Raw genomic sequence first — 22,211 nt, 5'->3', positions numbered from 1 at the left:
CAACCAAAGTCTTGTGAGTGGATTTAGTAGGCAGAAACTAAAAGAAGCCTGATGTGTGTGTATCATTGTGTCTGTTTGTCCATCACCACTGCTTGACAAATTGGGTTAGTGTGTTTATGTCCCTGTAACTTAGTGGTTTGCCAAAAGAGACTGATAAAATAAGTATCAAGCTTAAAAAAAGTTAAGTACTGGGGTTAACCCAGTCAGCTAAAACTACTAACTGAAACAAGTAAAAGATAAATGATATATATATATATATATATATACATGGATATATGTTGTGTGGATGTGTGGATGTATATAAAAATGAAAAGACGAATAAAACTGTTGAAGTGGTTTGTAATTACTTTCATTTCTTATGCACCACACATACTTTAGATTGATATATTTATTACTGTATTATAGAATAGAATGTATGGATTATTGTAATATTGTATATTAATTGTTTGCTATGACTTTTTAATGTTGGAAACATGTTGACTAATTCTGTTCTTTTTAGGTATATCACATGGATGGAAGAAACCAACCCACAAGGTGGGAAGGATCTTCCCTCTCTGCTCAGAAGCTGCTTGTTAACATTTTCTGAAGTGGACAGATACAAGAATGATCCAAGATATGTTGAAATCTGGGTGAAATTTGTAAGTAAATTAAATAGCATTAAACAAAATTATATTTTGTTTCGTATTGGTTATCTCCCCTTTATCGTAATAGTTATCTTTCACCTTTATCCTTCTCTGAGGTCAATAGAATTAACACAAATATTCTCTGTATTTGTGAAAGATTGCATTCAAGAAAATCTTGCTATAACATTGAGTTCCAAAAGTTAAACATATTTTCCTGTTGAATTCAGTGTTTAACCCTTTAGCATTCACATTTTGTCAAAAATATAGCTTATTTATTCACATTGTTTTGAATTAATCATGCATTATCTTGTAGCTTTGAGATTTTGATGAGGGAACTGTTAATTTTTTGAATGATACTGTAGGGCTTGTGTGAGAGGCTGGATCTGGCCAGTTTGATCATAAAATAGACAGAATTGGCTGGATATGGCCAGCTAAACCCTTTAGTATACAGATTATTCTGTCAAATGTAATATTTATTCACATTTTCTAAAATTACTCCTGTAGTATCTTGTAGCTTTGATATTTCGTTGATATAATTATTTTTAGAATGACATTGCAGAGTGGGTGTGAGAGGCCTGATCTAGTCAGTTTTAGTATAAAACAGGCAGAATATTTGGGCCAGATATGGCTGGTTTAAATGCTAATGGGTTAATGACTTCCATGATAGAAGAGATTCAGTGATAAAATAGGGTTTCACGTTAGAACCAAGTTATTTAAGAGTACAAAATTTCTGCAGCATAATTGCATGTATATGTCTCTGATAAACTTTTGAAGTCATTTAAATTGAAAGAAATGAAGGTGTTGCCCAGTATGGCCACAGTCTTAAACTAAAACTGGTAAAATTTAAGCACCCTGAAGAACTTAGTAACTTTTAAATGAAATGTCAAAAATAAATGATAATTAAAAAGTTAATTTTTTCCAAGAGTTAATAATTTTCCAATAAAAATATTTTTCTTCTTTTTTTTTTTTGAAAGGCCAATCTATATGACAATCCAATATTGTTGTATGAACATATGTTTGGTAAAGGGATTGGTTCTCAGAATGCAATGTTTTATGAATCCTGGGCCAGTGCGTATGAACTCCTAGGAAATAGCAAAAAAGCAGATGCCATCTTCAGTGAAGGTGTAAGAATGAAAGCAGAGCCCTTCAATTACTTACAAAGACGACACTAGTAAGTATTAAAGGTGTTTCTTGGAGCACTCTTGTCTACTAACATGTAACATAGGGTTGCCCTGAATTGCCTTCTACTCAACCCATCCCATTGTCCTTATCATTCTGATTCTTTCTCTTAAACCCTTGACATTAAACTTCCTTTTTTCCTTCTATTGCTCCCTTCTCTAATTGTCTGTTTGTCTCACCTAGCACTCTTTCACAAGAATAAACCTATTCCTCCCATCATGTTTTAACATCTTAACAATTCACTGAGCACTTTTGATATCAACTTACCTGAGACTTCCTCTGGTTTTAAGATGCAAACTTCCTGTTTTAAGGTAGTGTAAATTAAAAACTGCCATAAAAATTTCATGCTAATTTGTTCCAAATATCACTCTTATAATGGTTTCAAATTTTGGCACGGTGCCAGCAATTTTAGAGGAAGGGTAAGTTGGTTACATTGACCTCAGTATTTTACTGGAACTTATTTTATTGACCCTCAAGGAATGAAAGGTAAAGTCTACCTCAGCAGGATTTGAACTCAGAATGTGAAGATGGACGAAATGCTACTAAGCATTTTGACCAGTGCACTATTTTGCCAGTTTGCTGCCTTACATCAGTTTTATAATGAGTTAATACAGTTCTGTATTTCGGAATTAGAACCCAGGTTCGAAATTTCCCCAAGACACCTGATGAAGGCTGGAGGGTATATCAGCCGAAATGTTGTGTTAACAACAAACAAGATGAGGACAAATATCCGTCAAATGTAAATTATGTTAATGAGTTATTTTTATAAATTCTTCATTATTTTCAAAATTTATTGAAATGAAAGCAGTGAATCTCTCTCAGGTGCCTAGTACACTCTGTTAAATGGTTTGGTGAATTGAGTTAAAACATTGCAGAGATGCCATGAAAATAACACCTAATGCACTCTTTAAAATAGTTTGAAAAATTGAGCAGAAACATTGCAGTTGATCAGTGGACTCTTTCGATTTAGATAGGTTAAGACAAACTCTTTAGTGCTTGCCAACTGGGTCATTGTTTAAAACTAGGCATGGTTTTATGATCAAGAAGTTTGTTTAGCATCTGGGTGGTTTCATATTTGATCTCACTATACAGCATCTTGGGCAATTGTCTCCTCCTATAGCCTTCGGTTGACTAAAAAATCTGTAAGTAGAATGTGTCTATGGAAGCTTATCTGAGGAATGGTTTCTGTTCTTGAGTCCCCATCTTTGTTTTAACATCCACTTTTCCATGCGTGCACCTGTGCTGGTAGCATGTAAAAAGTATCCAGCACACTCTGTATAGCGGTTGGCATTACAAAGTGTATCCAGCCAAAGAAATGAAAGTAAAACAGCTGTCAAACCGTCCAACCATGCCAGCATGGAAAACAGATGTTGACCAATGATGATGATTATGCATGAGTCAGATGGAGTTCATTGTGGTTGTCTTTCTATGGTTGGATGCCTATCCTGTCACCAACCTTCACTTTTTTTCCAAGCAAGGTAATATTTCCCAATGGGCAGACATGCTTTCAGTGAAGATTGGAAAGAAATGAGACCCTTTGTATGCCAGAGACTTGTTTACAGCTGACACGCAATGTCAGGACTAGGACAGAGAGGAACACACACATATGACACTTCTTTCAGTTTTTGTCTTCCAAATCTGCTCTTGAATCTTTGGTCAGCCAGTGGTTAAAATTGAAGACATTTGCCCAAGGTACCATGCAGTAGGACTGAACCTGAGACCATATGGTTGAGATCCAAGTTTTTTAGTTTCTACCTATCCACCAATGCACCCCTCCCTCTCACACTCCTCTGCTCAAGCAGTTTTGTATCCCAAAACTACATATTTTCTCATTTTATCTTTGTATTGTATTGTATTTCAGTGAATTTCAAAGTCGTACATTTATTGGCATGATGAAAACGGCTTCCCTGACTGATAAGGACTCTGTGGATACTATTGAGGCTGAAGGCAGAGCTGCTTTTATGAGTTTGAAGACCAATGGGAAGAAAACTTCAGCAATTAGGCCCCATGGTCCTCAACCTGCTAAAAGTAAATCACTCCTTTATTCTTTATTTTCTCTAAACTTCATGATTGTGTAGTTTTGAAATTGATGAAATAATCAGGTGATAACTCTTTTATTCTTTTACTTGTTTCAGTCATTTTGACTGCAGCCATGCTGGAGCACCGCCTTTAGTCGAGAAAATCGACCCCAGGACTTATTCTTTGTAAGCCTAGTACTTATTCTATCGGTCTCTTTTGCCGAACCGCTAAGTTACAGGGACGTAAACACACCAGCATCGGTTGTCAAGCGATGGTGGGGGGACAAACACTCACATACATACATATATATATATATATATATATATATATATATATATATATATATATATGGGAGAATATACGAAAAAAACAAATCCACTCACAGGGCTTTGTTCGGCCCGAGGCTATAGTAGAAGACACTTGCCCAAGGTGCCACGCAGTGGGACTGAACCCAGAACCATGTGGTTGGTAAGCAAGCTACTTACCACACAGCCACTCCTGCGAATATTCCTGAGAATATTTTAAAGTTTTTTTTTTCTTTTGTTTTGTTAAATGACTAAGTGGAATTAACAAGAATCCCTCAAGCCATTGGAGAAGCCATTATGCTTGGCTTACAAGAAATAGCAACCACATCCCCTTAGAATTAAGTCCTGGGTGAAAAAAAACCCCAAAACATTGGACAGTTGGTCCCTCATATACAAAAGACAGGGTGGTCTTGGTTGAAATGCCTTTGAACGTAGATAACTCCTTAATTCCATCAAGCCAAGTGAAATCAATCGTAGCTTATTCAGTGTCACATATCTGGCACCCATGCTAGTGGCAATTAAAAAGCTCCCTTTGAACTTTGGGCCTCACAGAGGCAGTGGCATGTGACCAAGACCTTCGGCGATATACAATGCTTGAGAAGACCTGTCAAGCCAAGTGAGATCGCAGTTGTAGCTGTTGGCCGGTGTTTTGTAATTGGCACATAAAAAGCACCCATTACACTCTTGCGTGGTTGGTGTTAGGAAGGGCATCCAGCTGTAGAAACCATGCCAAATCAGATTGAAACCTGGTGCAGCTCCCTAGCTTATCAGTTTTCAGTCAAACTGTCCAAACCCACACCAGCATGGAAAATGGATGTTAAATGATGATGATGAAATTAGGGTTGATCAACAACCATAATTCCACCCTCTGTATTCATTAATTAAGTCACAATTTATATTTATATTATATTTTGTAGGTTTCATATTTCAATTAGAACAAGATTTCATAACTCATTTGTAATATTAATGTTAAGGCTGCTGTTTTAGAGTATGTATGTGCACGCTGTGCATATACTGGTGTTGGATAGTTCATTTCACCCAATAGGACATGATTTTAAGAGGATGTGAACAATAGTATAATGGCTCAAGGGATTCTTGTTTGTTCCACTTAGTCGTTTAACAAAAACAAAGCAAAAAAGAAATGTTTTGAAGTACATTTTCTCATCACCTAATCCTGCATGGCCACAGTCAAATGACTATAATAAATAACACACACTTACACACATGCATGCATATATACACACACACACAGACTCACACATATACATACTCACAAATACATGCATATACACACTCCCATATATGCACTATGCACATTCACTCACATACATACACATTCACACACATACACACTCACACACACATGTATGTGTGCAAAGTTGTTTGTGGATGAATTAGTATATTTTTTCATCCTCATGTATCTTTGTTTGAAAACAAAGGCCTCTGTTCATATAAGTGTTCTTTGCTTTCCCATTGCAAAAACATGTCCAGGTTTCATGACCTGTATGATTTTTGTAAAACAAAAAAAGGCCCATTGAAATGTTGCCATTCCTTTCCAATTCTCAGTTTAAATTTATCTAGGCTGTTTGTAGTTTGAGTGAATGGAAAGAGGTGAGAGTTAGCATCAGAAAAGACATCTGGCTGTTGAAAACTCTGCCTAAACATAGTTGCATCTGACCCATCGTATGGAAAATTAGAAATTAAAGCTGTTGCTTGGTCAAATTGTCTGTATGATTCTAATGTAGTGAAATCTATTCTAAAAGACAATTCTTTCTTAATAGCTGATGTCAGAGTTCCTCTTCTTGGAAAAAGCCAGCAACTACAATCCAAATTTGAAATACATACCGATGAAAACAATCCTCCAAGTGACGGCTTACCCCAGTGCAATGAATATGAAAGCATCCCTTTTAAGACAAAAGTCAATCGGGAGAATTGTAGAAATCCAGGACCTTGGCCACAAAATAAGGTAATTTCAGCATTTTTGCAACAAAATACACAGATCATGATTGTTGTTCTTAAAGACATTATTTGCTTGAGTCAGTGTTTTAGACCAGTGGTTTTCAAACTGTGGTCTGCGGACCACGGGGTCCGCAAGGACAAGACGGGGTCCATGAACAGCAAATACTTTTTATGGGCAATTTGATTTTATATATGGTTTTTAATCGAAATCTTTTAATTGACAATTAACCCTATTTGTTAAATACTGTTAAATAAACAAATGTAAAAATATATGTTATTTTAAGCAAATATTTATGTATAAATTTCATAAGCGTTTATAAGGTAAAGCCTGAAATATAAAGGGGTCCGCAAGTCAAAAAGTTTGAAAACCTCTGTTTTAGATAACTGAAGTATTTAGTAAAATCTGTTTAAATAACAGCATATTTCATTAGCTGTTTCTCTTTTCACTCTTTTAAAATTTTTACTGTAAATTCTATGTGATGCTACACCTTTAGGCTTTTAAAATTTATGAATTGAAAATTTTTAAATTTATTTCTAGTTCTGTCTCATATTTGTTATGTCTCAAGCTACTGCTTCGGATGATCTCTACTCAACCCCCCTACCACGGTCAGACTACCTCTATTTATATGTCTTGGGCGATCCTACTTCTTCGCTTGGGGGCGTCGACACAACATTTGTTCAACATCTTTTTTGTCTTTTAGTAATTAAAATTATTCCTTTGCCGCTCTCTCATATTATGCACTTTGTTCCTAATGCATGATATGCAGTAATCTCCCGTCAATGCAGTGAACTGTAATTATCAAAGAGTGAGTTATGTGGTGATTCCATCTTAAAATTCAATAACTGTAGAGAGTTAAGAAGTTTTTGTTTTTTTTATGAGAATTAAGAGTATAATCTTTTATTCTGTTATTGATTTCAACTATTGGGCTCTGGCCTTGCTAGAGTACCACTATCTTCAAGAGGTTTAGTTAGTCATATCAACTCCAATATTTATTTACTTGACTTCTGTGCTGTTTTCATTTACCAAATTCAGAAGAGTATTAGTCAATCCAATGCTTCTGTAGAAGACACTTGGCCAAGATGCCACACAATGGTAATTTCTTAACTCCACACAGAAATGGCTGCAGCTAAAAATATTATTGATGGTGATACTAAATCATGAAAAACTTTGTTGTGTAAATTATACAATTAGTTTTCAATTTAGTTACCTTACTTGCAGCACCCTTCTAGGCTTTCTGAAACAGGACTGATGGGCTTCTTTTGGATGAATTGAAGTTTGGAGTTGAAATACTGATGTTTTTATTAGCAATTAGTCAACATTGTGGATTTACTCCAGCCATCTTTATGAATGCTGTCCAGGGCTCTGTGTCCTTTAGATATAAAAATGTCTGGCATAGAGCAAAAATCCTTAAAAGAGCAGGGATGGCTTTCACCAATGAGCAGATAGCAATCACAGCTATGTTCCACATCAGAATATATATATATATATGTGTGTGTGTGGGTGTTTCACTTACGCGTAGCATTCCTTCTTTGGACACTAAACTCCGCTTGCAAAGACCTGTTGGGGCAAGCGAAAGCGAAATCGTGATGGCACCTGTACCAGTAAATCACTAAGAGCACCGTCCGAGCGTGGTCGTTGCCAGAGCACCAGCTGTCTGGCTTCCGTGCCAGCGGCACGTAAATAGCACCATTTGAGCGTGACCGTTACCAACGTCGCCTTCCTAGCACTTGTGCCAGTGGCACGTGAAAAGACATTCGAGCGAGTTCGTTGCCAGTACCGCTGGACTGGCTCCTGTGCAGGTAGCACATAAAATACACCATTTCGAGCGTGGCTGTTGCCAGTACCTCCTGACTGGCCTTCGTGCTGGTGGCACATAAAAGCACCCACTACACTCTCGGAGTGGTTGGTGTTAGGAAGGGCATCCAGCTGTAGAAACTCTGCCAAATCTGATTGGAGCCTGGTGTAGCCATCTGGTTCACCAGTCCTCAGTCAAATCGTCCAACCCATGCTTGCATGGAAAGCGGATGTTATATGATGATGATGATGATACCCACAGAAGATGTAAACATTGGCAAGAAAACTTATAAAGCCATACTTTTGTATCAAGGCCTTCAGGATATTCTGTCTGAGTTGCTCAGACCCTCCACCATTACTCTCATTCTTGTAAATACAGCGAACTAGTGATCATGGCCCATTGAAAACTTGAAAGCAACAATATTTGTTCCAAGAATAAATGTATTTCTGTGCCATTATACCTGGTTGTGAAAAAAGCAAAACAGATTGGGCTAACTTTACAACAGCAATATTAACATTTTCGCTTTTACTTAAATATGGTGAATGTCTTATTATAAACGTTGTTGGTTGATGTGCAAAGTGGACAAACTATTTGAATGAGAATATGCTACCACTCTCATGTATTGAATTTTTTTTTTTTTTTTCTGTTTATTTCAGATGACACCAAAAAAATCACTTTCAGTAATCAAGACAGCCCCATTTGTTGTGCAAAATGATGACACCGGATGTTTAGCGTACGTAATTGTTGGTTGTCACCTAAAGATTCTTCCCCCCACCCACTTTCTTTACTTTGTGTGTGTGTGTGTGTGTGTGTGTATGTATGTATGTATATGCACCCACTACACTCTCTGAGTGGTTTGCTTTAGGAAGGTCATCCAGCTGTAGAAACACTGTCAAATCAGATTGGAGCCTGGTGTAGCCATCTGGTTTCACCAGTCCTCAGTCAAATCGTCCAACCCATGCTAGCATGGAAAGCGGACGTTAAACGACGACGACAATACGTACAGACATATATATATATATATATATATATATATATATATATATATATATATATATATATATATATATATATATATATATACCGCCTGACTGGCCTTTGTAGGGTTTTCGAGCGAGATCGTTGCCAGTGCCCCTGGACTGGCTCTTGTGCGGGTAGCACATAAAAGACACCATTTCGAGCGTGGCCGTTTTCATGCGGGTGACACGTAAAAGCACCCACTACACTCTCTGAGTGGTTGGCGTTAGGAAGGGCATCCAACTGTAGAAACTCTGCCAAATTAGATTGGAGCCTGGTGTTGCCATCCGGTTTTACCAGTCCTCAGTCAAATCGTCCAACCCATGCTAGCATGGAGGGTGGACGTTAAACGATGATGATGATGATGATGATGATATATATATATATATATATATATATATATATATATATATAATAATAATAATATTAGGGACAAAATCCAAGATTACAGGTAAAAACTCAATTAAAATCAATTTATAAAAAATTAAAATTAAATTAAGCTTTACAGAGTAAAATGTATATAAATATATAGTTTGAGGGAAAAGAACCAAGGTTCATGAACTCATCAATTAAAATCCAGTGTCACATAGAGAAAAATTAATAATTAAAAGCACAATAAATAAGTATAATATAATACAAAGTAAATATAAGATAAAGATAATAATAATATTATCTTTATCTTATGATATTTACTTTGTATTATATTATACTCATTTATTGTGCTTTTACTTATTAATTTTTCTATATGTGACTGGATTTTCATCGATGAGTTCATGAACCTTGGTTCTTTTCCCTAAAACTATATATTTATATATATATATATATATCTGGGCCATGTTGATCTTAGTCATCACTCTCCTCTCGGCCATGTTGTCTTGGATATACATATGTAAGAATACTGAGTACCCTTCTGACTCTTCCCTATATTGCACATTTCTTTATCTCTGTTACTGATGCCTTTCATTTTGTAAATTTCTTTCTTTAATACTTTGATATTTCAAATGATATTGATAAAATTTTGATCGTAATCTGAATGAGTTGAATTAGCAAAACATTCAGATTAATATATATATATATATATATGCTCCGTTGGATGTGTAATGTCAATGTGAATACCCGTCAGAGTGTAAGTATCTTGAGAGAAAAGCTGAACATTAGAAGCATCAGTTGTGGCGTGCAAGAGAGACGATTGCGCTGGTATGGACATGTGGTGAGAATGGAGGAGGATAGCTGCGTGAAAAAGTGCCACACCCTAACAGTTGAGGGAACCCGTGGAAGAGGTAGGCCCAGGAAGACCTGGGCTGAGGTGGTGAGGCAAGACCTTCGTACATTGGGCCTCACCGAGGCGATGACTACGGACCGAGACCTTTGGAAATGTGCTGTGCGTGAGAAGACCCGGCAAGCCAAGTAAGATCGTTGCCAGTGCCCCTGGACTGGTTCTTGTGCGGGTGGCACATGAGATGCACCATTTTGAGCGTGGCCGTTGCCAGTACCGCCTGACTGGCTCCTGTAGGATTTTCGAGCGAGATCGTTGCCAGTGCCCCTGGACTGGCTTGTGCGGGTGGCACATAAAAGACACCATTTCGAGCGTGGCCGTTTTCGTGCGGGTGACACGTAAAAGCACCCACTACACTCTCTGAGTGGTTGGCGTTAGGAAGGGCATCCAGCTGTAGAAACTCTGCCAAATCAGACTGGAGCCTGGTGTTGCCATCCGGTTTCACCAGTCCTCAGTCAAATCGTCCAACCCATGCTAGCATGGAAAGCGGACGTTAAACGATGATGATGATGATGATGATATATATATATATTTTTTTTTTGTTCATTTAGGACCCCAAAACATGTACCTGAAATAGATAGTAAAGCATTAAGGTAAGTTCTGAGATTTTAATTACATAACAAAAGCAGAAATATTATCCACTCTAGTTTCTACATAGTTTGTTGATTAATTGGTTGATATGGCTGCAATCAGGTCTAAGTAAATTGAATGTTTGAATATTTAGTTGGAAAAATAACTGACTGAATATTTAGTAGTGAACTAGAGAACTGAAGATAATTTCAAAGTTGGTTGAGTTTAGTGGAATCTTAAAGTTGGTTTAGGTTTCAAAAAATATATGGATTTCACATAAAAACTCTCTGTGTTTACATAACTCTGGACCAATCCTGCCTCCACAAACCATACATCTTAGTCTCTGAGATACAGATCTCTTAATTCTTACCTATCGTCTATTTCTGCTATCCAGGCTACATACTTCATTGGAACTTGCTCTTAAAATGGTATCTGGTTTTGTAGATTCCACTCGCTTTTCTCATTTGGATGCCAGTTTGTTCTTGGTCCCCTCTTAGATCTCCTGCTGGTGAGCTCAGCTTGAGAATCCCTCTTGAGATTCTTTTCTGCAACATTTTTATCATATGTCCATAGTACCGGAACTGTGACCTTAATGTGAAGAAGTAGGGGATTAACCTGGAAAGATTCCTTGATATCTGAGCTACGTGCCCCATTGAATAACATTACTCCAGATTCTTGAGAAGAATTCCAGTTTGCTTGTATTCATGAATGTGTTCTTTTGGTCATTAACCAGCATTCAGTAACACTAAACAAAATAAATGCCTTGTTTATATCTCTTTACACTCTGTGTTCAAATCCAGCTAAGGTCAATAGAATAAAGCCCCCAGTCAACTATTGTGGTTGATTTTATTGCCTGTACCTATCCTTGTGTGCCAAGTTGGAAGTCATAATTATCAAAGACTAGGAAGTGAAGAATGATAGATGATTTAACTACTTATGTAGTAGTGTTTAGTTGTGATCATCTATATACTATAGGTGCAGGCATGGCTTTGTGGTTAGAAGTTTGCTAGGTTCAATCTCACTGTATGGCACCTTGGGCTGGTGTCTTCTACTATGTCCTTGAACCAACCAAAGCTTTGCAAGTGGATTTGGTACATGGAAACAAAACAAGAAGCCTGTCATGTGTGTATGTATGTATATATATATATATATATATATATATAGTGTTGTCCTCCACCACCACTTGACAACTGGTGTTGGTGTGTTTACATCCCTATAACCTAGCAGTTTGGCATAAGAGATCGATAGAATAGAATAAGTACTGGGGTTGGTTCATTTAACTAAAAAATTCTTCAAGATGGTACCCCAGCAAGGCCTCAGTCTCACAACTGAAACAAGTAAAGGGTAAAAGATACTATTGGGTTCTAATCTTGTTATGGGTGTTTGAAACATGTACCAGTAATCTAATAGGGTTAATTCAATTGAGAAACACTCCTACCTAATAGCCATGACCATGAACCAGTGTAAGAAATTAAAGGTTGTTAATGATAGAATCAGTGTAGTATTGAACAGATAGCCTTTTAGGATTTAGTGTTTTTATGTTTTGAGTTCAGATCCTGCCAGGGATCAACATTTGTCCTTCCAGGATCAATAGAATCCAGTAACAATTATTTACTGGAGTTGGTTTTTATAACATTTCCATCTCTTAAAATTTGTGACTATGAGCCAAATTTAGAAATTGTTATCAAAATTTTTATTATTTTTTAACCCATTACCTACCAGTGAGATCACTTAAAAATTACAAATTTCTTAATTATCTGCCAATATTTACACATATCTAACCTTTTTGCTATATCTACTAGGTATATTTCTCTGATATTCAAATGAGGTTTGCTAATTTTTCACCCAATATCTCGTTTATTTCTTTTTGAAATGTTAATTTGATCATTCCAGTGTGTTTCTAAGGCTGTTTTATGCTAGAAATCAAAGTTTCATTAAAAAAATTCCAGTTAATAGAATTATGGGAGGTAATGGGTTATAAAACTTTGTATTTCAGTGTTCAGAAAACCAAAAAAGAGCCTGTTACACCAATGGATGTAATTAATGCAGCAGCCAGTGGAATTAAACAATTACCTATGTACTGTAAAGAGAAGGTGTATGCTGGAGTTGAGGAGTTTTCCTTCGAAGAAATTCGAGCTCTGCGCTGGAAACGGAGGCATGAAGAAAAAATGTATCTTTCTCTTGTTGGTGAGTTGTCGTTTACGTACTTCGTGGATTGCGGCCATGCTGGGGCACTGCCTTGAAAGGTCTAGTTAAACAGATAGGCCCCAGTACTTATTTTTTAGTCTGGTACTTATTTTATTGGTCTCTTTTGCTGAACTGCTATGTTACGGGAATGTAAACAAACTAACATCAATCATCAAGTAGAGGGGTTGAGGCAGACAAGCACAAAGGACAGGCTGCCACACAGTTTCTGTTCACCAAATTTACTCACAGAATATTGGTCAGCCTGGGGCTATAGTAGAGGACATTTCCCCAAGGTGTTGTACAGTGAGATTGAACCTGAAACCCATGGTTGCAAAGTGAGATTCTTAACCATATAGCCATGCCTGTACCTAAAGATTTCATCATCATTATCATCATTTAATGTCCACTTTCCATGCTGGCATGGGTTGGATGGTTTGACTCAAAAATGGTAAGCTGCGGGGCTGTATCAGGTTCTATTGCTGGATGCCCTTCCTAATGCCAACCACTCTGGGAGTGTAGTGGGTATATTTTATGTGCCACCAGCATGGGTGCCATTGATCTGACACTGGCATTGGCTATGACTACAATCTCACTTGGCTTGACAGGCCAACACAAGCCCAGTATATTGCCAAAGGTCCTGGTCACCTCTCACTGCCTCCATGAGGCACAACTCTTGAACGGTGCTAGTTAGATGGCACTGGCATCCATCATGACTTCAATTTCACTCGGTTCAACAGGTTTTCACAAGCACAAAATATCGCCCAATGATTGAAAGGTGCTTTTAACAGGCCAGTTATGCAGCACTGGCATTGGTCACAACTACAATTTCACTTGGCTTGACAACTGCAGGCATACTGGGGCACCACCTTGGAAGATATTTTAGTTGAACAAATTGACCCCCAGAACTTTTTTTTTAAAGCTTAATACTTATTCTATTGGTCTCTTTCGCTAAACCACCAAATTATGGTGATGCAAACACACCAACACCAGTTGTCAAGCAGTGGTGGGGGACAAACACAGACACCTACACATATATATATGACAGGCTTCTTTCAGTTTCCGTCTACTAAATCCATGCACGAGGCTTTGCTTGATCTGAAGCTATAGTAGAAGACACTTGCAGTGGGACTGAATCCGGAACCATGTGGTGATGAACTTCCTATAATTTCCTTCTACCAGTTTTACTCTCAGTGTTACACAATAAATGAAATAAACCCCAAACTTAATCACACAGCCTAATAATTTTCATTCAGTCAGCTATACTAACTTCCTTCCCAGACAAAAACTGACCTTGTGTCTACTGAATAACAAACAAATTTCATGAAGCCTGAACATGATAGAGATAAACAAGACACAAAGAAAAGCTTCTATGATTTCTGAATATTTTGCTAGCAAGTGCTACAAATGCTTTAGTTCTAATATGACAATTGATTCTATTTTCTCACGACTTATTTTATATTGAATTTGGTGGACAGTTGCAACATTAGTTATATTTTTGCATTTCTGAAGCAAGAGTATCAAAGAATTGTCAGTCAAAATTGGAAGAAACAAATCCCACATAGTATATTTTAATTTGAAAGACTCAGTGCCAAAAGGGATATGTGTGTGTGTTTATGTATATATATATATATATCATCTTCATTTAACATCCATTTTCTATGCTAGCATGGGTTGGACAGTTTGACAGGAGCTGGCTATGCAGAAGACTGCATCAGGCTTTACTGTCTGTTTTGCCATGGTTTTTATACTGGATGCCCTTTTTAACACCACTCACTCTTACAGAGTGGACTCAGTGCTTTTTACATGGCACCAGCATTGGCAAGGTCCATTTTGGCATGGTTTTTACAGCTGGATACCCTTCCAAAAATGCTAAGTCTAGGAAGAGCAACCAGCTATGATTTCTCAAATAGATCCTTGTCTAACCCATGGTAGCAGAATAAAAATCAGTTTTGAACAAACAAATGAATAATATATATATATATATATATATATATATATATATATATATATATATATATATATACACACACACACACACACACATATGCAGAGAGGCTTCTGCATAGTTTCTGTCTGTCAGATTCTACTTGTAAAGCATTGATCAAGAAGGCTCTTCTCAAAATGCTATCTAGTGGTATGAAGCTAGGATCCGCATGATTTCAAAGTAACTTTTTATAACAAGACATTTGTACTTGCATTCCTGAAACAATTCTAATCTAAACCGTAACTCCTAAGTGCCTTGTTATTTCTCTCATTTCTTATAGAAAAGAATAAAAAATTGAAAGAGGAGCAGCAGAAGATCTTGTTAAGAAACGAAGAACTGCTGATTCAACACCAGGTTTTGCAGAAATCATTGGACGAAAATGTGGAAATGAAACCAGTGTAAGAACAGTATACTTAAAATATTAGCTGCTATTTCTATTTCTATTACTACTATAACTTGAAGGATCTGACAAGCTGTTGAACAGTGAAGGGATGCAAACCACATAGCTATCTTGTTTTGGCTGAATCCCTGAACTTTCACTGGCTCACTCCACCAAGATGTCAATAAGTACTCACTGTGTCGGTGCAGTTCACTGTAAGGTACCATACATATTGATGCAACATACCACAATAAGATACCATATGTGTTAGTACAACCTGCCATTTAAAGTACCATGTTGGTACCTTACATTCCCCACTGTAAGGTATCATATGTCTTGGTATAGCTCATCACAGTATGGTACCATTTTATTGGGGTAGTTTACTACAATAGGGTCTGTCAGTATTGTTACCATGGGGAACTTCTGTCCGGCTGCTCAGTCAACAAGAAATAGAAGTCTGATTTCTGAGTCACATCCTACTCACTGCCTTATAAAAGACCCATTGGATAGTGTTGTCCAACGTACACTATACTTTAAACAAAAGTGAGGTGGCTTTGTTGGAAGGCTTTTGATTATAAAGTCTACTTGACCAGGTTAGCAGAAAGCTAAAGAACAAGAACATCCAGTGTGTTAGCACAACCTGTCATTGTAAGGCACGGAAACAGTTGTTTTATCACCTTGCCATGGTGAGTGCCCATTCGCAACTGGAGTAATTAAATATATCACATCAACACTAGAGAATCTCACAGATACCTCATGTGTTCATCACAAAGGTTTGACTTGATTTGAAAGAGAGTAGCTGCAAGTCTAGTTACTGGTCTATTAATCACTTGGTTGCAAACCCATATCCTATTGCAAGTGATTGCCTTTGTTCAGTCCCCTGGATAAGGACACTGAAGTCTACTTATCTGTGCCTTACCTAAAGTATGATTGTTCTCCAGCTAAGTGAAGTTTCTTGTGATGAATTTGCATTGTATCCAGGAAAGCTGTGGTACCACTTCATTCTAATGACATCAGACCTAAGTAGCAACTCTGTGAGTATATGAAATGCATTTTGGTATTTAGTTACCAAGGTTCACAAAATATGATATAAAATAATAACTGGGGTCAATTAATTACCTTCTTAAATTTGTGCCGTCTTTTATCTTGTTTCAGTCATTAGACTTGTCATACTGGAGCAATGCTTTGAAGGAATTTTAGTCGAACAAATTGACCCTAGTAATTATTTTTAAAAGTCTGGTACTTATTCTATGGTCTTTTTTGCCAAACTGCTAAGTTACAGGGACATACACAAACCAATACCATTTCTCAAGCTGTGTTGGGGGACAAACAAAACAAGACACCCATACATGAAGGGTTTCCAAACAGTTTCCATCTACCAAACTCTCTCTTGAGGCATTGGTCAACATGGGGCCATATTAAGAGACACTTGCCCAAGGTGCTGCACAGTGGGACTGAACCCATGATCATGTGGTTCCAAGGCAAGCTTCATAACCATACCCCCATTCTTGTGCTATATGCAAATTTATAAATTTTTAATTACCAGTTAAAGTTTTAAGCTAATTTAATTGATTCTGCCCTTACCTTAAAAATTGTTACTTTGTATCAGTATCATAAATCATTATGTTTTACTATATATTTCCATTGTTTCTCTGATTCTATCTGTAAGTTAGTACTAACTTGTGAGTTGTTGGTGCTAATTAGCCAGTTTGTTGGTGCTGACTAGCCAGCCTGTCAATGCGGACTAGCCAGCTTGTCAGTGCTGCCTAGCCAGCTTGTCTGTGCTGCCTAGCCAGCTTGTCTGTGCTGCCTAGCCAGCTTGTCTGTGCTGCCTTGCCAGCTTGTCTGTGCTGCCTAGCCAGCTTGTCTGTGCTGCCTTGCCAGCTTGTCTGTGCTGCCTTGCCAGCTTGTCTGTGCTGCCTAGCCAGCTTGTCAGTGCTGCCTAGCCAGCTTGTCTGTGCTGCCTAGCCAGCTTGTCAGTGCTGCCTAGCCAGCTTGTCTGTGCTGCCTTGCCAGCTTGTCAGTGCTGCCTAGCCAGCTTGTCTGTGCTGCCTAGCTAGCTTGTCAGTGCTGCCTAGCCAGCTTGTCTGTGCTGCCTTGCCAGCTTGTCTGTGCTGCCTTGCCAGATTGTCTGTGCTGCCTTGCCAGCTTGTCTGTGCTGCCTAGCCAGCTTGTCAGTGCTGCCTAGCCAGCTTGTCAGTGCTGCCTAGCCAGCTTGTCAGTGCTGCCTAGCCAGCTTGTCTGTGCTGCCTAGCCAGCTTGTCAGTGCTGCCTAGCCAGCTTGTCTGTGCTGCCTTGCCAGCTTGTCTGTGCTGCCTAGCCAGCTTATCTGTGCTGCCTTGCCAGATTGTCTGTGCTGCCTAGCCAGCTTGTCTGTGCTGCCTAGCCAGCTTGTCAGTGCTGCCTAGCCAGCTTGTCTGTGCTGCCTAGCCAGCTTGTCTGTGCTGCCTAGCCAGCTTGTCTGTGCTGCCTAGCCAGCTTGTCTGTGCTGCCTAGCCAGCTTGTCAGTGCTGCCTAGCCAGCTTGTCAGTGCTGCCTAGCCAGCTTGTCTGTGCTGCCTAGCCAGCTTGTCTGTGCTGCCTAGCCAGCTTGTCTGTGCTGCCTAGCCAGCTTGTCAGTGCTGCCTAGCCAGCTTGTCTGTGCTGCCTAGCCAGCTTGTCTGTGCTGCCTAGCCAGCTTGTCTGTGCTGCCTAGCCAGCTTGTCTGTGCTGCCTAGCCAGCTTGTCTGTGCTGCCTAGCCAGCTTGTCAGTGCTGCCTAGCCAGCTTGTCTGTGCTGCCTAGCCAGCTTGTCTGTGCTGCCTAGCCAGCTTGTCTGTGCTGCCTAGCCAGCTTGTCAGTGCTGCCTAGCCAGCTTGTCTGTGCTGCCTTGCCAGATTGTCTGTGCTGCCTAGCCAGCTTGTCTGTGCTGCCTAGCCAGCTTGTCAGTGCTGCCTAGCCAGCTTGTCTGTGCTGCCTAGCCAGCTTGTCTGTGCTGCCTAGCCAGCTTGTCTGTGCTGCCTAGCCAGCTTGTCTGTGCTGCCTAGCCAGCTTGTCTGTGCTGCCTAGCCAGCTTGTCTGTGCTGCCTAGCCAGCTTGTCTGTGCTGCCTAGCCAGCTTGTCTGTGCTGCCTAGCCAGCTTGTCTGTGCTGCCTAGCCAGCTTGCCTGTGCTGCCTAGCCAGCTTGCCTGTGCTGCCTAGCCAGCTTGCCTGTGCTGCCTAGCCAGCTTGTCTGTGCTGCCTAGCCAGCTTGTCTGTGCTGCCTAGCCAGCTTGTCTGTGCTGCCTAGCCAGCTTGTCTGTGCTGCCTAGCCAGCTTGTCAGTGCTGCCTAGCCAGCTTGTCTGTGCTGCCTAGCCAGCTTGTCAGTGCTGCCTAGCCAGCTTGTCTGTGCTGCCTAGCCAGCTTGTCTGTGCTGCCTAGCCAGCTTTTCTGTGCTGCCTAGCCAGCTTGTCTGTGCTGCCTAGCCAGCTTGTCTGTGCTGCCTAGCCAGCTTGTCTGTGCTGCCTAGCCAGCTTGTCAGTGCTGCCTAGCCAGCTTGTCTGTGCTGCCTAGCCAGCTTGTCTGTGCTGCCTAGCCAGCTTGTCTGTGCTGCCTAGCCAGCTTGTCTGTGCTGCCTAGCCAGCTTGTCTGTGCTGCCTAGCCAGCTTGTCTGTGCTGCCTAGCCAGCTTGTCTGTGCTGCCTAGCCAGCTTGTCTGTGCTGCCTAGCCAGCTTGTCAGTGCTGCCTAGCCAGCTTGTCTGTGCTGCCTAGCCAGCTTGTCTGTGCTGCCTAGCCAGCTTGTCTGTGCTGCCTAGCCAGCTTGTCTGTGCTGCCTAGCCAGCTTGTCTGTGCTGCCTAGCCAGCTTGTCAGTGCTGCCTAGCCAGCTTGTCAGTGCTGCCTAGCCAGCTTGTCTGTGCTGCCTAGCCAGCTTGTCTGTGCTGCCTAGCCAGCTTGTCTGTGCTGCCTAGCCAGCTTGTCTGTGCTGCCTAGCCAGCTTGTCTGTGCTGCCTAGCCAGCTTGTCTGTGCTGCCTAGCCAGCTTGTCTGTGCTGCCTAGCCAGCTTGTCAGTGCTGCCTAGCCAGCTTGTCTGTGCTGCCTAGCCAGCTTATCTGTGCTGCCTTGCCAGATTGTCTGTGCTGCCTAGCCAGCTTGTCTGTGCTGCCTAGCCAGCTTGTCTGTGCTGCCTAGCCAGCTTGTCAGTGCTGCCTAGCCAGCTTGTCTGTGCTGCCTAGCCAGCTTGTCTGTGCTGCCTAGCCAGCTTGTCTGTGCTGCCTAGCCAGCTTGTCTGTGCTGCCTAGCCAGCTTGTCTGTGCTGCCTAGCCAGCTTGTCAGTGCTGCCTAGCCAGCTTGTCTGTGCTGCCTAGCCAGCTTATCTGTGCTGCCTTGCCAGATTGTCTGTGCTGCCTAGCCAGCTTGTCTGTGCTGCCTAGCCAGCTTGTCAGTGCTGCCTAGCCAGCTTGTCTGTGCTGCCTAGCCAGCTTGTCTGTGCTGCCTAGCCAGCTTGTCTGTGCTGCCTAGCCAGCTTGTCTGTGCTGCCTAGCCAGCTTGTCTGTGCTGCCTAGCCAGCTTGTCTGTGCTGCCTAGCCAGCTTGTCTGTGCTGCCTAGCCAGCTTGTCTGTGCTGCCTAGCCAGCTTGTCTGTGCTGCCTAGCCAGCTTGTCTGTGCTGCCTAGCCAGCTTGTCTGTGCTGCCTAGCCAGCTTGTCTGTGCTGCCTAGCCAGCTTGTCTGTGCTGCCTAGCCAGTTTGTCAGTGCTGCCTAGCCAGCTTGTCAGTGCTGCCTAGCCAGCTTGTCAGTGCTGCCTAGCCAGCTTGTCTGTGCTGCCTAGCCAGCTTGTCAGTGCTGCCTAGCCAGCTTGTCAGTGCTGCCTAGCCAGCTTGTCAGTGCTGCCTAGCCAGCTTGTCTGTGCTGCCTAGCCAGCTTGTCAGTGCTGCCTAGCCAGCTTGTCTGTGCTGCCTTGCCAGCTTGTCTGTGCTGCCTAGCCAGCTTGTCTGTGCTGCCTAGCCAGCTTGTCTGTGCTGCCTAGCCAGCTTGTCTGTGCTGCCTAGCCAGCTTGTCAGTGCTGCCTAGCCAGCTTGTCTGTGCTGCCTAGCCAGCTTGTCTGTGCTGCCTTGCCAGATTGTCTGTGCTGCCTAGCCAGCTTGTCTGTGCTGCCTAGCCAGCTTGTCAGTGCTGCCTAGCCAGCTTGTCTGTGCTGCCTAGCCAGCTTGTTTGTGCTACCTAGCCAGCTTGTCTGTGCTGCCTAGCCAGCTTGTCTGTGCTGCCTAGCCAGCTTGTCAGTGCTGCCTAGCCAGCTTGTCAGTGCTGCCTAGCCAGCTTGTCTGTGCTGCCTAGCCAGCTTGTCTGTGCTGCCTAGCCAGCTTGTCTGTGCTGCCTAGCCAGCTTGTCTGTGCTGCCTAGCCAGCTTGTCTGTGCTGCCTAGCCAGCTTGTCTGTGCTGCCTAGCCAGCTTGTCTGTGCTGCCTAGCCAGCTTGTCTGTGCTGCCTAGCCAGCTTGTCTGTGCTGCCTAGCCAGCTTGTCTGTGCTGCCTAGCCAGCTTGTCAGTGCTGCCTAGCCAGCTTGTCTGTGCTGCCTAGCCAGCTTGTCTGTGCTGCCTTGCCAGATTGTCTGTGCTGCCTTGCCAGCTTGTCAGTGCTGCCTAGCCAGCTTGTCTGTGCTGCCTTGCCAGATTGTCTGTGCTGCCTAGCCAGCTTGTCAGTGCTGCCTAGCCAGCTTGTCTGTGCTGCCTAGCCAGCTTGTCTGTGCTGCCTTGCCAGATTGTCTGTGCTGCCTAGCCAGCTTGTCAGTGCTGCCTAGCCAGCTTGTCTGTGCTGCCTAGCCAGCTTGTCTGTGCTGCCTAGCCAGCTTGTCTGTGCTGCCTAGCCAGCTTGTCAGTGCTGCCTAGCCAGCTTGTCTGTGCTGCCTAGCCAGCTTGTCAGTGCTGCCTAGCCAGCTTGTCTGTGCTGCCTAGCCAGCTTGTCTGTGCTGCCTAGCCAGCTTGTCTGTGCTGCCTTGCCAGCTTGTCAGTGCTGCCTTGCCAGATTGTCTGTGCTGCCTAGCCAGCTTGTCTGTGCTGCCTAGCCAGCTTGTCTGTGCTGCCTTGCCAGCTTGTCAGTGCTGCCTTGCCAGATTGTCTGTGCTGCCTAGCCAGATTGTCTGTGCTGCCTAGCCAGCTTGTCTGTGCTGCCTTGCCAGCTTGTCTGTGCTGCCTAGCCAGATTGTCTGTGCTGCCTAGCCAGATTGTCTGTGCTGCCTAGCCAGCTTGTCTGTGCTGCCTTGCCAGCTTGTCTGTGCTGCCTTGCCAGCTTGTCTGTGCTGCCTAGCCAGATTGTCTGTGCTGCCTAGCCAGCTTGTCTGTGCTGCCTTGCCCGATTGTCAGTGCTGCCTAGCCAGCTTGTCTGTGCTGCCTAGCCAGCTTGTCTGTGCTGCCTAGCCAGCTTGTCTGTGCTGCCTAGCCAGCTTGTCAGTGCTGCCTAGCCAGCTTGTCAGTGCTGCCTTGCCAGATTGTCTGTGCTGCCTAGCCAGCTTGTCTGTGCTGCCTAGCCAGCTTGTCAGTGCTGCCTAGCCAGCTTGTCTGTGCTGCCTAGCCAGCTTGTCTGTGCTGCCTAGCCAGCTTGTCTGTGCTGCCTAGCCAGCTTGTCTGTGCTGCCTAGCCAGCTTGTCTGTGCTGCCTAGCCAGCTTGTCTGTGCTGCCTAGCCAGCTTGTCTGTGCTGCCTAGCCAGCTTGTCTGTGCTGCCTAGCCAGCTTGTCTGTGCTGCCTAGCCAGCTTGTCTGTGCTGCCTAGCCAGCTTGTCTGTGCTGCCTAGCCAGCTTGTCTGTGCTGCCTAGCCAGCTTGTCAGTGCTGCCTAGCCAGCTTGTCAGTGCTGCCTAGCCAGCTTGTCAGTGCTGCCTAGCCAGCTTGTCAGTGCTGCCTAGCCAGCTTGTCTGTGCTGCCTAGCCAGCTTGTCAGTGCTGCCTAGCCAGCTTGTCAGTGCTGCCTA

The 22,211-nt window shown here is 42.1% G+C and overlaps 1 protein-coding gene across 2 annotated transcripts in view; it reads left to right on the top strand.

The window, feature by feature from the left end:
* The window catches only part of LOC106868041 (mitotic checkpoint serine/threonine-protein kinase BUB1 beta), a 58,982-nt gene that overhangs the window by 7,638 nt on the left and 29,133 nt on the right, over positions 1-22,211 (top strand). For both annotated transcript variants that reach the window (XM_014913161.3, XM_014913154.3), the window contains exons 3-10: positions 500-638; positions 1,598-1,794; positions 3,664-3,830; positions 5,908-6,092; positions 8,538-8,614; positions 10,726-10,767; positions 12,741-12,931; positions 15,196-15,313. In XM_014913161.3, the coding sequence (XP_014768647.2) occupies positions 500-638; positions 1,598-1,794; positions 3,664-3,830; positions 5,908-6,092; positions 8,538-8,614; positions 10,726-10,767; positions 12,741-12,931; positions 15,196-15,313 (1,116 nt within the window). The remainder of the gene's footprint in view (positions 1-499; positions 639-1,597; positions 1,795-3,663; positions 3,831-5,907; positions 6,093-8,537; positions 8,615-10,725; positions 10,768-12,740; positions 12,932-15,195; positions 15,314-22,211) is intronic.

This window comes from Octopus bimaculoides, chromosome 9 (genome assembly GCF_046866305.1).
Source record: "Octopus bimaculoides isolate indiv1 chromosome 9, ASM4686630v1, whole genome shotgun sequence".
Classification (NCBI taxonomy): Eukaryota; Metazoa; Mollusca; class Cephalopoda; order Octopoda; family Octopodidae; genus Octopus; species Octopus bimaculoides.
The sequence above is the reverse complement of the archived record's forward strand: the minus strand, read 5'-3'. Positions and strand labels throughout refer to the sequence as shown.